Source organism: Cololabis saira, chromosome 1 (assembly GCF_033807715.1).
Source record: "Cololabis saira isolate AMF1-May2022 chromosome 1, fColSai1.1, whole genome shotgun sequence".
Lineage (NCBI taxonomy): Eukaryota > Metazoa > Chordata > Actinopteri > Beloniformes > Belonidae > Cololabis > Cololabis saira.
This window is the reverse complement of record NC_084587.1, coordinates 32,403,971-32,422,516: the sequence shown is the minus strand read 5'-3', so window position 1 is coordinate 32,422,516 and position 18,546 is coordinate 32,403,971. Positions and strand designations below refer to the sequence as shown.

Below are 18,546 nucleotides of genomic sequence, written 5' to 3'. Positions count from 1 at the left end.
TGATCATCATTATGTGTTTAAAAGCTCTGTGGAAACGCTCCGTTATATAAAACAAATACAATAAAATAGTAGAGAGAGTGAATTTTGGCGTAGCTGTATGGTAACTTCTGGTTTATGTTTCAGGTGAGTCGAGATGAGCTAGACTGGAGTGCCAATGAACTGAGGAACTGTCTGAGGGCCATCGACTGGGATCTGGAGGACCTCAGTGAAACTATCAGTATCTTTTGCACATGAACAAGCTTTCCCTTCAGCCCATATCGTCACATGACTGTCAGTATTTCAAAACAAACAGATGCTTTGTGCTCTCACCCTATCCTCCTCCTCCTCTTAACTTTCCGAACCTAACATTTTTAGAAGACGTTTGAACTTAAAAAGACCAGAACCAGTACTTGCATAACAATAAATAAATGTTCAGGAATATAGAAAGATTGGTATGTCATTTAAAAAAAAGTGTTTATGGGTGAAAGTATGCTACTAGGGGGGCTGAAACTTTTTATCTCATTCTGATATTGTCATTGATCCACAACTATTAGATTAAGACACTACATATGTAAAGATACACCTTTATGTTATTTGTTTTGTTATACACTCGCTAATGTTATGGGTTTCTTTTGACTAAAAAACTTGTTGGCTAATTTACTACAGTATGTTGGACGGTTTTGACACGTGTGATGGGTCCTTAACTGACTCAGGCATCGTGGAATCAAACCCAGGGAAGTTCAAGCTGGGAGACTATGAGCTTCAGGAGAGGAGAAACTTTGTAGAGCGAACCAGAAAATCAGTCCAGGTAACTCATCTAATACAAATGTAACTTTTTTTTTGTCCCAGCTTTCTCATATATTGGAACGTCTGGTTATCTTGTTTCATTTCTATCTGTATTGTACCGTACATGAGGCACGTCAACATTTGTCAGGTTGATGAATTAACCTCTAACTACAAGCTTGATGGTACATTACAGTTGAATGTGTAACACCTATGGGATTTTTATTTTCGTATTTATTTTTAACTAAAACTGATCATGAGAGTCTAAATTTAGAGCACCAACCTCCCCCACCGTGCCCCATGTTTCCCTCATGTGCTCCAAGAGCCAATAACTTTGTGAATTCCTAACTGTGTGCCAGTAATAAAGATATCATTTAATTAGTGAAATCGTGAAACAAAAGTACTTTATTTTTTACAACATAGTGCAACATGTTTGTTCAATGGGTTCAGAATTAAAGATGCATTATATAGTTCTTTAAAATGATACAGAATTTACATCAGTGAATATGAAAATTATTGCGTGTTCTCCATTGACTCCATCAATAACCCGTTTACAGTAAACTAAACAGCGATCATGCAATATTAAAAAAGAAGAAATAATCAAAGCAATCGACCGGTCTCCTATTTCATTTTTATTTACAAGCTTTACCACTGCATCAAATGTGATTTCTGAACATGGTCTTCATTACTACGAGTGACTATGATATCACATTTATGACAAATGTACTAAGCACAGCAAAACATGCTCATAAGTAAGTTGTTGTTTGCATAATTAAGCAGCCAAGATTATAAGCAAACACACTGGTGCAAGATATACTGCTTTGTGCGGGAGTTCAGGTCACTTCATGCATCAGAACGTTCTACAGAAACTCACGATCTCTCGTCACAGACGAGAGGTCTTTCACAAAAATTGTGAAATAACGTTTAAATATTGTCCAGAAGGTCTCATCATATTTTGTAAACATAAATGTTACTCATAAAGGACTCACATTTTGCCAAACATTAGTCCAACCAGCTCCCACACAGTACTGTATGTTGTTCACTCAGTTTTTAATTGTACGCCCGAGGCTGAATGGCATTACCTGTCCCTTCATTTGTCTGCACTGCAACACAACTTGCAGACAAATGTACCATTCTTAAAATAGACCTGAAGAGAAGTGAGTCATCTGAGCCAAACAGAGCTTTGCTTAGATTTTGTGTGTGTGTTGTGTGTGGGGGGGGGGGGGGGGGGGGGGGGGTGCTTTTCTACATTTTCTCTCGTTTCCTGGTGGTTTTGGCACAGCAACAGAAAATTATACCATTAATGAAATTGTCTGCATTAAATCAAGCTTTTCAAATGGTATTTGCTGCTGTAGTGATACATTGTGGGAGGAAAGGTGTGAATAAATTGACCGTGTGTTTGCTTGTAGGAGATGAAAGATCAGTTGTCCAGCCCTTCCGCTGCGGCTCAGGCGGAGAAGAAAAACAGACAGGTCAGAAAATGTTCAAACACAAAAGCAGACATACATGGAACATGAGACGCAACACATCCACACTTGTTACTGTGTAAACTTGATTTGTGGGTAGCTGATCTAAATTGTGTCATATGAATCATTCATTACGTTGAACTGGGTCAACACATCTCAACTCTACTACTAAAGAAAAAAAAGGGTTATGGAGTTTAGTCTTTACACAAAATATTTGCTTATCTAACAAAGAGGATAGAGCTGCTTCTTTTCTCTGCTTAAGATGTGTTTTGTGTGCATGTGCACACATGTGCATGTTTGTCCAGGCCCTGCTGACTTCAACAGGACAAGACAGGTCAACTGGACTAGAGGCTCATCTGGTGTCTGCAAACTCCCGATACATCCAGGAGCAACAGGAACAACAGCAGGTACACAAATACCCGGGCAAAGGAAAAGAAGGTATAGAGAGGGGAGGCAGGAAATGATGTTGGAAGACAAAAGTAAGACACAGAAAACGACAAAGAAGTGTGGAATAAATCAAACAGGAAGTGATGACATGAAACCAATGGGTTAAAGAGAGGTTGTTTTTTTTTATTATTATTTTTGATAAGCATTTTAATTTAAAGTATATTAAAAGGTTTACATGCAGCAGCAAATGAGTAACTGAAAGGTTGTTTTTATTTCCTCTAATACGTAAAGTTACGCTTGTTTTCAGTGTGTGAGCCATTGGTTTTAACTTGGTTTCAACTTCCTGTGGTGTGAGGTCGAGTCGCAGTTAAATGATGCAAATCCATCCTGCAAGGTTGTGGATCTTTTTTTTTTTATTTAAGAGTTTGTGACGCTAGGGCCTTTATTGAAAGTAGGTGAACAGCAAATGGGTATAGAGAGAGAGGAGAAGACATGCAGCAAAGAGCGACAGGCCGGGACTCGAACCTGTGCTGCCTGCAAAAAAAAAAAATCCCAACGTCAGTGGGAGGTGCTGTGCAGTGTGAGGGATTACACTTGCTGCATCCAAAGCAACTTTAAGACCAGCTCAGTAGTTTTACTTTAGCCTCTGTAGATGGCGCCCGCTCAATCCAGAGCTATCCAGGGCCCGCAAGGTCATGGATTTAATAGGTAATTCATATAAAACAGTACTTTGTCATATCTTCATTTCAAGGGAAAGGGGAACCTTTTTTAGGAACTTTTTTCCTCAGATCAGTGTAGATACAGTCTCTTTGAAGTGTATTTGTTGCTCTGTTTGACTGAGTTTAGTGACAAATGTAGTAATCCAGTTCCTGAAAAAAACTTGGCTTCAGTTAAACCACACCGTAAGATGAAACATGCACAGTGCACGCAAAAAAATTGTGGCTTTTGAATGCAGGTCTGTAGTGCTGTTTGAGAGATGACACTTGAGATGAAACATGATCGTCACCCTTAAGTTGACAACAAAAAAAGCTCTAATGGCACTCACCAGTTTGAGGATGCGTAAGTTGAGAGTAAGTGATAAGGTTAGGGCAAAGGGAGTGTTTGGGTGGGTCGCCACTAAAGGAATGTAGGCTCTTGTAATGTGTGTGTGTGTGTGTGTGTGTGTGTGTGTGTGTGTGTGTGTGTGTGTGTGTGTGTGTGAACAAAACAAACATGATTATAATTATACTACCTAGCGCTGAAGTTGATTTGAAATGTTTTTTTTTATTATAAGAATTTCCCATTTATTATTTCCGTGTTCAGCTAATCGTGCAGGAGCAGGATGATCAGTTGGAGTTGGTGTCAGGTAGCATCAGGGTCCTCAAAGACATGTCTGGACGGATCGGAGATGAGCTTGATGAGCAGGCTGTGTGAGTATTCACTAAGGCCACGTTTACACATAGGGTATTTACAAAAATGGATATTTCCCCCTCTACGTTTTGAAAAATACCATCATTAACATCAGATCGTTTTCAAAATCTCTCATTTACACAAACCCGCATGAATACGCTGTTGAGGGGCGCTATGAGCAGCCAAACCTACAGGCGGCAGCGTAACGAGAAACATAAAGTCATTCTAGCCAATCGGAATCCTGGAAAAAAAACATCAACAAATGATACAAGTAACTAAAGTGGCCAAACAAATTGTAAACACAGGTCGCACACATGACGCTGGTTTCTGTCGCATAATGTGAAGTTCTGAAGCCTAAATGTCCGTTTCCCTCTGTTTACTAGCAAACGTGAAGACGGAGTTTTTGCAAATCTCCACTTTGGCCGGAGTTTTCAGAAATGATTGTTTTTGGTGACTTTGAGCTTCGTTTTCGTGTAAACGAACAGGCAAAACGCATGAAAACACCACAGTTTTTGCTACGTGTAAACGAGGCCTAATTCTAACCAGATAGGTAATGGTTCATGCGTCTCTGTGTATTTTTTAAATATATTGTATTAAATAAACTGTAAATGACTAGTTTTTTTCATAAAGCATATCCACCTGCAGGTAAAACCTATAGGGAACACGTAATCCGTTTTTTTCCTAATATAAAGGGTTTGGAGTGTGAACATGGTCAGGGTTACTCATACACTCCAGCTTCTCCTGTCTTTGTATCATCTCATTTCATTGTTCAGACTCATTATTCTGAATCTATTATCAGCATGGTTGTCATGTACTTTGGTGTTGTTTCCACTTTTATAAATACATAGTTTTTTGTTTATGTACTTTGTTCGGATATGAAAGACATAAAACAATAGGCCCTTTTATTCATGACATGCAATTCAAGAGGTTTTAGAGCGTTTTCAACCTGAGTCTGAGTCATTAAGGTGCTAACATTTGCCATGACATAAAGTTGAGTAAATTTTTTTAAATAACAGAAGTAGTATACGCTGTTACCTCAAATGTGAATTGTAAGACTTATATAATTTTATATATTATATATAATATAATATAACTTATATAATTTTTTTACTGTATGCTTCTTTCTTTAGCATGTTGGGGGATTTCGGAGATGAGATGGACCAGACGTCGTCCCGCATGGACTCGGTCCTAAAGAAACTAGAGAAAGTATCTCACATGACTAGCAGTAAGTTAAGGCACAAGCACTTACATCTTTCTTCACTACAGTAAGCATTACATTTTTGAAGTGCCATTTTCAAGCAGTGTGTTTTGACTAGAATTTTATTGCAAAGGAAAATGTGTTGTTGTTCTCATCTGTTCAGTCATAAATCAGTTGATTCCACTTGATTTTCAACTCAAAACTCATCTAATGGCATTTTATAGTGAAACAGACTTCCTGAAAAACAAATTGCATTACATCTTTACAACAGAGCATTCCCCTGTCCTGCCGGACACGAGGGGATAGTAGTGAGGAACGCTCTCAGTTAATGCGGAGAAGCCTCCAGCAGAACCAGAACCAGGCACAGTGGCCACTGTCCTCAACCGGTTCAGGCTCTGAGAAGACAGGAAAGAGAGACCAATGAAGCACCATAAATAGAGACAAGATTGGTCCAGGGAGATCTGAGTAAAGCCTTGTGTGTTGCAGCTACGCACGGGGCCTACGCTATCTCTGGCGTTTAGAATTCTGCGTTATTGTTTGCTTCGCTCTTTAACTATATCACCAACCACTATGTGGCAGTTAAGGTTATTTTTCCGCTGCGCCGAGTTTCCTTCTGTTTACTTCCCATATGTAGCTGAGACATAGCAGCGGAGCAAATAAAGTACATTTTATGCAAATTGGAGCTGATAAACGTCAAGCATCACTTGGTAACCGACATCTGGGAAAATCTGCACTTCAGAAGAATAAATCCGGCTTAAGAAACACAGAAGAGTACAATGTTAATTGCAGCAAGAGTAAGAAATGAGTTAAAAGGTCATGGTAATTTATGTCAGACTTTTGCATTGATTTTTGTTTCCGTCAGGTCGGAGACAGTGGTGTGCCATCGGCGTGCTGGTAGCCATCTTGATCGCAGTCGTCATCCTTTTCTTCGCTCTCTGATGTGAATGAACTCTGACCTCTTGACCTGGTTCACCAGCTCCTCCCTGTTAGGATGAATGGACAGATACAGGTGGAAAATGGACGGCAGTCTCTCCTCATTCCCCTCCAAGCACTCATTTACCTCACGCCGAGGAGATTGTGGTGACCTGCAGAGAAATGTTAACATTTAATCCTTCGCAGTGCGTTTAATTAATCTGGTGAGGGGGGCGGCGTGGGAGAAACTGTAGGCCTCAGCGGCGGAGCTCATCTTGAGGGAAGCGCAGATGGTATTGTGTGTTTTATATTAGTGCATTTTAGTTATTTTTGGAAATGATGGTACGTGATGGAGAGGAACCTATAAGGAACTGCTGCTGCTGGACTAAAATTCTAATCTGGAAAGGGGTTGCATTACGAGTTCGTTAACACTAGATGCTACACAAATCTTCGAAGAGGGCGGGTAATGTGACAATTTGACTTCAGCTGGCTTGTTAAGCCTGATTGTCAGCAGCTTTACTGTGCAGAAGAGTGCTCATCAACTCTTAGACAGTAAAACATACCTACTTTTGTGTTGAGTCAACATGAGCAACTTCCGATAGGGGGGTTGTTGCCTTAAATATATTTTTATACAGTTTTGAAATGTGCAGTGTGTTTCTGCGCCTTCATGTGAATCGGGACGGAAAATAAATTCTTACAAACAAATTCAGTTAAATCAGGTGTGACTGGTCGACCGAAGGTCTGCCGGGTATTTTTCTAGTCCAGTGGAACAGCAGCAGATTTCACCGACGAACGCATCTCGGCTACAGAAGAAGCATTTGTCACGACTGAAAACAGACGCTGTGATGCATGTGTGCTCAAAACGAGATGTGCAGGCATCCGTCTCTCTTATAGATGCTGTTTTTGCTCATCTGAAAGATGCCTAATCAGAAATGTAGAGGTCACTGCAGCAGACAGAAATTGTTCATTCCCTGATCTGATTGAGATCCGTTTCTGTGAGGTGAAGTCAGGTCTGCAGCAAGCCGCCTTGGCACCCATGCAGACGTTTTAGCACATGATTGGCCAGGGCTTTGTTACACTCACTGGGTGAGGAGCGACAACCTTGGCTCAGAGCGAATGAGTTTGCCTCTTTTATTGAAAAGCTTCAACTAATGAGGAGGAACAGTTGCTGGGCAAGATGACTCCACGTTCAATCCAGATTTAGACTCGCAGCTCCCTCTGCTGGAGTCTGTGGTTCATGTTATTTCTTTGTATCTTTTCATATAACACTAAATTATGTGAAAGTGCTGTATAATACCTACAATGCTTTATTTTTGTGTGCACTTGTAAACGGATAGTGTTCCTGTATAAAGACTTTCTGTAAGCTCAGTCTTATTTTCCACCCTGGTGTAATCCAGTCTCCATCTTAATTCAAAGTTTTGCTTTCATCACCCAGTTACAAGAGAAAAAGATCAACTTTTATGTTTTCTTTTCTTCTGTTGTTTTTGTTTTCTTTGCCAAAAGGGGCTAATGCCAAAATGCATAAGTCTTTGTATAGATGGAGGGGGGATAGAATAAAATGTCTTGCTGCCAGAGGTTTTATTTTTAGCCTTCTAAGTAGTGGAAGTGTACTTTTAATGCACTTTTACATATTTAAGCTCTTACACAAGATTGAATTAAAAAAGTTCGCCGAAAGTATAAATGAAGCACCGGTGGTTTCCACTTGTGTATCAGGATATTTGCTTCAAACCAGAACTTTAAAAAAAAGAAAAGCTTTACGATGAAAGCGAATTTTGAACACAATCTTTTTTTGCCGTTAACCCTGTGCACTCCAACATCATACTATACTGTAAAATCACATCTGCTCATGTTTATCATATCATGCACAGAAGAAAGAAAAAAGGATCCCATAAATCAAAAATGGAAATTGGTTTTTAATGTACTAATGTACATTAAAATAAGAAATGTGGGACTTTGTTTTGTTGTAAATCTGGGCGGAGCAGTGACCTTTCGACTGGAACTGTGAGTCAAATATCTTCCTTTGTAACTCAGTTAAAGTTCCAGCAGTTATCATTTATTTCACCTGGCCACTTCCCACAGCTTATAGACTTCTTTTGTAGCTGTGAGATTCGATGTATTTTATTGGTGAATCTGAAGATTATTTTTTTTTTCTGTCAATCAAAAAAGGCAAAAATTGCAAGAAGGTTGTCACCTGAGACTTTCACCATGTGGCTAAAGATTCTTGAAGTTTGCTCTGTATGAAGTGATCAACGTGTACAATGGCTGAATTGTATGTTTCAATGAATGCAGTATTTCAAGCCTTTTTCTTTTTTTAATAAAAGCTTTCACAAAATTGCAGATGGTGCTCAAGTGAGCTTTAATTGAGAGGCACTCTTCAAAATAGAAACATCATCACATCCCATTCTAAGAGCATAACCATCACATGAAATTAAATTTACTTTAGTAGGAATGAGCAGAGAGGACGTCTCTGGTGGCTTGATAGACTGAAAGTTGTTCTGAAAATAACCCGACAGCGCCGAGGAGACGGACACGCTCTCCCGTCCCAGAGGCCGTCTGCACTGCGCAGGCGCGACACACCAGCCCACCTGCAAGTCGCTCACCACAATTCATCTCAATCGTAAAGCATCTTAAAATACGGGGGAGTATTAGGCCAGGCAGGAGAAAAATAAAAATAATATTTTAGAGGAAGATTTTTTTTTTCATTATGCACTTCGAGAAAAAAAGTCGAAATTTCGTGAATAAAGTTGAAATGTTGAGGAAAAAAGGCGAAATCTTGACTTTATTCTTGAAATTGTATTTCAACATTAATCTCGACATTTCGACTTTTTTCTCAATATTTCGACTTTTTTCTCCACATTTCAACTTTTTTCTCCATATTTCAACTTTTTTCTCCAAATTGTTCTTCAACATTAATCTCGACATTTCGACTTTATTCTCCAAATTGTTCTTCAACATTAATCTCGACATTTCGACTTTTTTCTCGAAATTGTACTTCACCATTAAAGCAGCACAACGTAACTTCCAGCTTTTCTGAGTTTGGCGGCATCTTTTGGACAAAAGCGGTAGTGCTTTACCAGAAAGAACACTACGTTTCCCATGAGCACCAGCGCGTACTGCCGGAAAACTCCTGTCCCGTTGCGTGCATTTGTTTTGAGAGAAGACGGGACGCTTTTCTGTTTCACCAAGTGAACAGACAGAACGCAAAAAAAAAGATGTTAAACTGCTGGAAATGAACTGGAATTTACCGGGATACCTTAAACAAGGAAGCCAGGGAGCGGTATATGGAGAAAATAATGATTATTAACGGTCTGGATCCATATGAAATCCCTACTGAAGAATGGAGCTCCTCGTCGGAGCGCCACTCTTTAGAAGGATTTACTGCCGCAGTTCTGCACAACCCACGTCTTACTACCTTGTTTAGGAGTGTTTGGCAGCCGCTTTGGTAAATGTTTGACTCGCCATGTGTTTCAATAAATTAGTATAATAGTACAACATACAGTACATGTTTTGTATTACTCTTACTTTTCTTTTCTTTTTTTTTTGACTGCTTTGAAGAGGCTCCGAGGCGTGAGCAATATTATTTTTTCCTCGTGAGATAATTTTTTTCCTCTGCAGCTACAAATAAGAGTTAATATTTTTTCCTCAACAAAATTAATCGCACCGCAGAGAGCTGGCCAGCAACTGCGTTTAGCTGGAGAAGTGGGGAATAAAACCCGTTTGAATGATCCGACCCCGGTCTGTGAGTGTTTGTTTGTGGTTTAATAAACCCGTGTTTTGATCCGACGCCCGTCTGAGTGCGTGTTTGTTTGTTTACTGAGGAATGTTATGTTTGGTCGGACTCGTTACAGCCGCGATCCAACCGAGCCGAAGACTCTTTTACTCTTAATTTGTTATCTCAGATAAATGGCCGGCCTCCGTGGTTCTGCCTCCGAGCAGGAAACCGGTGAAAAGTTAAACCATTAGGATCTTTTCCCCACGTCTGTTGTGTGGAGCTGCTGCAGCCACAACAGCAACGGGTTACCAGCTTCTGCGGAGCTGCGCTCCACGCCCCGCCCATTTTTGTCTCGACTACGAATCGGGAAGGAGGGGGAAGTGACGTATGCCGTAAAGCAGTCAAAGCCGTAAAGATTTGTAGTTTTTTAGTGTGCCAGGGTTCCTACCATGCTCCTCAAAGTTACATAGTGCCAGTGAAGGTGATACAGAGCCCTCAGACCATGACAGAGGTGTCATTAAACCTGTTGGAAGTTGATGTACCATCACAATGACTCTGGAAATATGATATTAAGGTGGAAAAGTTACGTAGTGTCGCTAAATTTAATCTTGACATTTCGACTTTTTTTTTCGAAACTTTGACTTTTTCCTCGGAAGTGCACAATAAAAAAAAACTCAAATATTTTTTTCTCCTGCATGGCCCTAATACTCTTCCGTATCTTAAAGTGATGGCATGTTATCCATGATCAAATTTATTCCACCTCCCCAACAAAGGTGTAAAACCTGACTCATTGTGATTGTTGTCTTTAAAAAAAAAAGACTATCACACTAACATAATCGGTCACTGTGTTTAATGTCTGCGTCCATTCAGGACAATTCTGACTGCTGAGATTCAAAACGAAACCTGTGTATTGTTTAAACGCTGAGCAAATCTTCAACAGCACTCGTGCAGAGAGAGACCATGGATCTATTAGAGAGAGACAGATGCCACTTCATCCTGGATGCTGCAGGATGCTGTTCTGCGTTAAATTGACGCAGAGCCTATGCCGTAGGGTACGGCGTAATGTACGCGGCGACGCGCAACGTACGCCGTAGGCTTTGCGTTGGTGTAACGCGGAACCATAAACCAGCCTTGAAGCGCAGGTGGGCACAGCAGCACGTGGCTCCCAGTTCGCTTTGACCTGCTTTAAGGGCTTCAGCTTGAGTCTTTGACACTTTAAAATATAACGTTCAAAGTAACATCAACGCTGAAATAATTATATTGGTTTATTTGTGTGCAGTCAGAAAACTGCTCATCCAATGCAAACGCAAAGACTGGATGATATGACATGAAAATTAGTTATTTGTCTAACTCTTCAGAGATCGCAGTGGACACAATATAATGGAAAATTGTTTTGGGTTTAAAACTTGTTTTCTGGACTCTTCTATGGCCGAGGAGTTGATCAAACTAACCTCACTACACAGCTTTAACTCGGTCGGTAGTTCAGTCCCTGGGCAAGACTAGAAACCTTTTTTCCCTTATGCGTGCTTATTGTTGAGATGCGTGCGTGTATGGTCTCAGGATTATAAAAGAGCTGCAGAAATACCAATAGACTGAAACTAATAACACTGAAAAAAACATACAGAAAAGAAATGCACTAAGTGAGCGTGGATGCTTTAACTTTTCACATGTTCAAGGTTCAGTGTGAAAAAATACCCATGAGGTATTGTGGTCTTGAGAAGTTTACACCCTTCATGTGTGCCATTAAAAAAAAAAAAGATTTTATTTTGTTCATATAAAAAAACAATAAAAGAGAAGATAAGAAAACAAAACAACAAAACAAAGAATTTCCTACTTTAACACTTAATATCTTCATTTACATATGTAAAAAGGAGTAGGAAGAAGTGTAAACTTATTTAATCCTACCCCCATTCACTAATCATTTAACACGTATTTATAATAACTATACTATAATTATACTCACACACTTACCTATACATACATACACAGTTGAGTATTTCTATATATTTGTACACACATGCCCATATAAATATTTATATAAATATACTTATTTACACCATACTATCTCTATATTAATTCCATCTGCTCTATATCTATATATATATATATCTACTTACACACGTATTCACATATATATATATATATATATATATATATATATATATATATATATATATATATATATATATATATAGAGAAGATCGCAGACTATTTGGTTTTCCGTGTTTTCTCCTTATATTGCATTTTATGCAAGTTAAAGGTTTGGATAGAGAAATGCAAGGCTCTGTCACAACGCATCATTTGTGCTGCAGCGTTTTCCTCCTTTACTTATCTGCATGCTCCACATTTGCCTGCTCGGTGGCGCTTCAAACAAAGGAGGATTAGCTCCTGTGAACTCCGCCGTCGTCGAGCCATCAGCTCCATCAGCTCCATCATCGGGGCAGCTCCACCTCGTCTCCTTAACAGTGACAGGAGGTCAAAACTGTATGGTCAAATACTGAAGACATGGCACGTGATTTCCTGCAGGCATTTGTGGTTCCCGCATTATAATACATCCTAAAGATTTTGGTGATTATTCTCAATAAAGACAACACAAAGTAAAGATAAACCAGAGCCAACGATCAATCCTGTTTGTTACAAACCTTTTATTAAGATATTCAGATTTTTTTTCCTCATTTTTCCTCATTCTGGTATCTTGTATGTTTCTTTACAGTAGTTAATGTGCAATTATCTTTATTACTGGGTCACAGTTAGGAATTCACAAAGTTATTGGCACTTGGAACACATGAGGGAAACACTGGTATGTACACGGGGCAAGGCGGGGAGGTCGGTGCAGGGGGAGCATCGGGGCAATCGGTTGGATGGAAGGGGTGAGGGCTGGGTTGAGGTATGGGGTGTGTGTGTGTGTGTATGTGTGTGTGTGTGGAGTGGGGTGAGGGTTCAGGTATCATCTTTGACATCAGTTGATGCTACTGCATTTTTTTTAATCCTTTTTTTCTTTGAAACTTCCAAAAGCTGATATTTTCCTTTTTCTGGGCTATGAAGAATAATAAAGAATACCTCATGCTGCGAGTGCACATCTAACAACCAAACTCTTGATAGTGCTTCTATTTCGTAATGTACAGTTTATATATTTATATATTTATAGTGGAAAAAAGGAGAAAAAAAAAACAAGGATTCTGCAGGATATTTTCACCCGACGACACCAGAGACAATTTAACCAAAGGAAATAAAACGTCGGCATTCATGGTTAAGTGTGATTACATGCAAGCCCCGCCCCACACGCTGCTCTGTAGTATGAATCTGAGGTAAGACTGTTGACATGGACTCTCGGCTTGCGTCCCGTTTGTGTAAAAACCCTGCACTGTATGGAAATGGGCCGAGAGCACTCTGCTGAGGCTCCCAGGTTTTGTTCCTGAAAAACAAAAAAGGTATGAACCTGCTTTGTAAGAGCAGCGGCAGCAGTTCAGAAGCCGCTTGCAGCGCTGAGATATCTGTGGGGAATTAGGGTCTGCTATGGCTGAGAGCTCCCGAGGTAAACTGTTATTTTTTTTTTTTTTTAAAACTGCATCAGTGAGTCAAAGACGCGAACACATCCTGCAACACATCCTGAGAGTCTGCAGGTGTGGGTGCAAGCTTCTGTATCTCAGAGGTCTTTTCTTATTATGTATACATATACAGTGTGTATGTATATATATATAATATATGTGTGTGTCTGTGTGTGTGTGTAAGCGTGTGTGTTGTCTCTGGTGTGTGGGGATTTTCTGAAAGAGCAGAGTAAACGTTTCAGACCAGCAGAGAGACCCGTGAAGCTTGAGGAGTTCATGGGAAGCTGGGAGAGGGGAGGTCAAGCCAAAAAAACACTGAGGAAGATGAGGAGAAAGAGGCAGAAGAAGGCTGCTGGGCAGAGTGGGATGGATGGAGAGGCAGAGATGAACCCCCAGGCTCTTGCTTCCAGAGGGTCTTGCATCCCCATTCCCACTCTCTGTTCTGAAATGAAGCCAGTTTTTGTACACATGATGACACAACAGCTGACATTTGTCCTGGTATTCAGCAGAGTCCCTACACAGAAAAAAAAAATCCATCTTCTTTTAATGTGTATATCAATCGGAGATCAAATGTTGAAATAAAGTTTTTTTTTCTTACATTCACCCATCTTGGCATGTTTCTATCTTTCCACATGTTCCAGTTGCTTTGTACGTTAGTTTTATAACAAGCTTAGATAGAAGAAACTGCTTTTCGATATTTGTTCATATTTGAAATCTGCCGTAGATTAAAGACCACTTTCGTGGGTAAACTGTCAAACATAATGATGAATCCAGAGAGAAGTACGACTACTTTGTTTGAAAACATCACAAGCATTTAGACAGAATTGATATTTGAAAGGTGTAAGCCCTTGCCTTCTTTGTTGATTCAAATGTATTTTTGAATCATTGAAGACAGATTTGGCCTCCAGAAGCTGTGTTGGGCATGACTTTTAACCACTTGGCCATCAAATGCTTGCTGAGTGATCAGAGCAGTTGTGATTTCTTCACAGTTTTATTTTCTGGGGTAAATTTCTATTGTTCACTTAGCGTATACTTCCAGCTCTGTGTAGGAACCCTGTACAAATGTACAACAACAACACAAGCCTTGACCCAACTGGACCACCTCCACCCCAAAAGGCAGAGAGAGAGGGATCAGTTTGATCGGTACATCCTCATCGTTCTTACAGTAAATAACAAATATCTTTGATAGAAGAGAAAATAAAATAAAAAGGCAGCAACAGTATAAAAAGACAAAAACAAAAGTATGAAAACCATTTAAAAAAAAAATCATAACCCCTCCCCCCCAAAAAATAAAAAGATCAGCAAAGGCCAACATCCAAACCACAGAGTGGAAGTGACACCGTGGGATCAGAAAGGTGCAGAGGGCTTTGGCTCAACAGGTCAGCTGAGCGTCCACCCAAAGGTGCTTAAAGACTATTCCACTCTGCATGTCACTTCTATTCATCTCTGTGGATCGGCAGCCGGGAAGAAGTCAGGACAGGAACGCAGGCGGGCTGACTGCATGGAGGAGTCGAAGCACAAAAACCAAAGCTGCAGAGCCCTATCCGTTTTGAAGTCTCGTCAGTAACTTTCAATGCCCTGACAGTTTTATCATCAGGAGCCGCATTCTGTGGATATTTTGGAGGAGTTTGCATGTTGTGTCAGATTTGGAAAGTGAGTCGCAGAAGCCTCCAGCACTCTGCCTTTAAGGTGCTCCCATTAATACAGTGATGAGGACTCTTGGATTACAATCATAGCTTCTGTAGTGTCACTGCTTCTTGGGATCACGCCACCTGGTGGCGGTGGCAGCTGCTGCAGCTGCAGAGTCCCCCCCCCCCTGGGCTGCAGCAGCTGCATCCAGCCATCAGATGGCGTCTGAAGTGGAAGAAAAAAAAAAACATAAAAATCAAGCAGCAGTAGCTTATTCTTTGAGGAATAGCTGGTTCAAGAACCAGGTCAAGTAAACTTGCTTTTGGTTAAATTCTAATATAAGCAAATAGCAACTTAGCAAGAAATGTTTTTGAATTTTTGAGTTAGTGGAGTACATTTTCATTCATGAATAGATTTGTTTAAAAGCAGACATTCAGACTTGTAGCCTTAAAATGAAGTGAGCCTGACAGCATTTTGTCTGCCTCAACCGTCCATCCATTTGTCAGCTGGCCGCTGATCCTGTCCCGACAACAGCTGCAGTACAGTAAAAACTAAACATCTGGTCCAGCATTAAATCCCCCACCCACCACCCTCCTTCCCTCCCTCCCTGCCCCACAGCATCTCAGTCATACAACAATTGAAATGCAAAAATATGTGGTTCTCTTTCTCTAAACTATTTTACAGCTAAACCATGTATCAACTTTCTTTTTAGCATTTTTTTTTTTACACAACTTGGCAGCTCTACATACAGATGTTAATGATGATGTATTAGTAGCATGTCCTTTAAAATAACTTTAAAAGAACTACAGTACACTAGCTATGATGTAAATAAAATAAAAATAAACATATCATGGAACTGTAAAACAAATAACAAATTATCTGCTCTGGCTCCACTCAACCGTTAGACACATGGCCGCCCTGCAAAGGGGCAAAAACTGCCACATGGGAACACTTTAAAAAGTCAAAGGGCAAAGGCAAGTTTTACATCTCATAAAAAAGTATAATGTCACAAAACAGCTCGTGAAACTGGGAGATCCAAATTTTACTGTTAAGTTTCGTAGTTTTTTTTTTCCTAGTCTTCTTTTGTTTTTGGTCTTTGCAAAGAAAAACATTTGTTCCTTTTGTCTCGGCAACCGGCTTGTAACTCAAAGAAGAAGTGGAAGTACAATAAATTTATCATAAAAGCCCTGGTTTCTAAAGCCCCTTGAACACAGTCCAGGCCCAAGGCTCTAGGTGATCGGGCCGAGCACGAACAGGCAGCAGAAACGTACAAAAAAAGTAAAATAAAAGCAAACCTCTAATCACATTCTTTATTATTAATGGCTGCAAAAAATAACCTGTATGTAACTGAAAAGCCTTCAACTTCTGGTTTATTTACCTGCCTGGCCTGGATTATTAAATCCTTCGTGCATGCCATCTATAAAACAACACCGAGGTCTGCTGCCGTCACCGTGGCTCCCAACCTGCAACTCCTTGGTCAGCACTTGTGACGTTAATTTGTGATTTCTGCTACATAAAATTTACACGCATTATTGCTTTTTCTCAAAAAAATGTGGATCTCTTTTTTTTTTTTTACTGGGGGATACACCTTACTGATTACATCTCAAGAGAAACTGAGCCCTTCAAATAACTTGTGTTCTGCCCACAGCCTAAACACTGTACGACAATCAGTTTAACATCACAGAAGGACAAAACACGTAAATATTTACATTTGGAAGTGCGTGCCAGCGACCTGAACAAGAAATCAGTGATGAGAATCCAATTAATTTTCTTGCTGTTTATCGAGTGTCTTATATGATAAATTAAAACTATGTCAAAGAAGAACAGTGTTGAGGTTAAAACGTGATGTGATGGGTTGGTTTATCTTTTACATTTAGATGGCCTGGAAAATGTGTTTCCCCTCAAATATACTTAGTGCAACTTTAACTTTTACCAGTTTCCAGCAAATTTTGGCATAAGTTTTGAAAGCTTTAGTCTCTACATGGATGCCCATCAGTGTCCACGTGGTGGCTGACTTCCAGGAGTCATTTTATTTATGTAGTTACTTATTTCTTAAATTTAATTTACTGCCCCCTCCCCAAATGTTTCCAAATGATGCACTGCATTAAGAAACAAGCACCAACGTATTCCTTTTGCTTATACGGTGCAAGAGAGGGGAATTCACTTCCTCCTCCTCTTTGCCGTTCGTCTCTTCTCTAACCTCTCAATTCTTGTGTCTTTGTCTGGACTGAAGCTTTGCTGTGACGGCACAATGCTGCAATGCCTCGCCTGTTCTGGGAGATTCTTAAACATCTCCCTCCTCAGGAAGAAGCGCACCACCTCCTCCTCTTCCCCTCGCTGCTCAAGTCAAAAGATAATTAGAATTATATTCTAAACCCACATGGTTACTTGGTTCAACAGCGGTTGATATTCACCTCATGATTGGCTGCGTCTGTCATGTGGACTGTCTGATTGGTCGGCCACGCAACAGCCAGGGGAATATAGGGACAGACAGTTCTTCCTCATCAATAGTCTGATTATTAAAGGTGCAGTAAGCAAAAAAAAAAAAAGAAGAAAAAAAAAATCATCAGGTCACAGAGTTCCAATCACACTCACTTAGCTCTGATGTGCAGACGTACCTACGCCCAACCACTCTCCTATTTGCATTCAAATAGCTAAAATGTATGCACACACACACACACAGACAGGTAGCAACATATTTAACCACCCCATCTGTTGTCGTATACAGCACACCCACACGTGAACACACACTCAAGACGTACGCACTCAGGCACATTCAGTGGGTAAACATACACGGAGGGAGAGTTTGGCAGAGATTTGCATTCTGTAAAGAAAATGGAGTCGAGACAGAAACGAAGCAGCGGTGAATGGAAATGATGGTTCACGTAATGAAGCAACAAGGGACTGACACTATTTAGCTCCTTTCCTGTGTGTGTGTGTGTACGTGTGTGTGTGTGTACGTGCGTCGAGAAAAAGGCGAGACAGAAAGAGATGTAAACAAAGAAAACAGAGGCATAGAAGGGCAAGGACTGCGGGAGGGAAGGAAAGGAGATTGAGAAACAAGAGACGGAAGGGGAAAAGTGTCCTGACTGCAGTTGTGCTGCTGTCCCGTGCAGGAGTAGCGGACAGAGTGTCAACATTTCTTTAGGGGAGGGCATCTTTAAAATATAAAACACATACAAGACTGAAGGGAAGCAATGACAGAATGACTGTTCTGCATCAGTACAGGAACAGAACCAGCACACTGCTAACATGGAACATGCCGAGCTGGACACAACGCACTTTGAAGCTTGGACATGACACATATGTACACACTGTACCATGAGTGTGTGTGTGTGTGTGTGTGTGTGTGTGTGTGTGTGTGTGTGTGTGTGTGTGTGTGTGTGTGTGTGTGTGCATGTCTCAGGCTGGAAAAGAAAGGTATGCCACTCTCTTGGGTTGTTTCAAAAAGAAAAAAAACAGCCACTCATCTCAACCTCTGTGCACATACCACCCACTCTCTCTCCCTCTCTCTCTCTCACACACACACACACACACACACTT

General features: G+C 40.4%; 1 protein-coding gene across 1 annotated transcript in view; it reads left to right on the top strand.

The window, feature by feature from the left end:
- The window catches only part of LOC133442938 (syntaxin-10), an 11,722-nt gene extending 3,271 nt beyond the window's left edge, over positions 1-8,451 (top strand). Inside the window, exons 3-9 of the mRNA XM_061720647.1 lie at positions 124-217; positions 693-787; positions 2,172-2,234; positions 2,534-2,635; positions 3,918-4,024; positions 5,135-5,229; positions 6,065-8,451. Of these exons, the coding sequence (XP_061576631.1) occupies positions 124-217; positions 693-787; positions 2,172-2,234; positions 2,534-2,635; positions 3,918-4,024; positions 5,135-5,229; positions 6,065-6,141 (633 nt within the window). The 3' untranslated portion in view covers positions 6,142-8,451. The remainder of the gene's footprint in view (positions 1-123; positions 218-692; positions 788-2,171; positions 2,235-2,533; positions 2,636-3,917; positions 4,025-5,134; positions 5,230-6,064) is intronic.
- Positions 8,452-18,546: the final 10,095 nt, after the last annotated feature.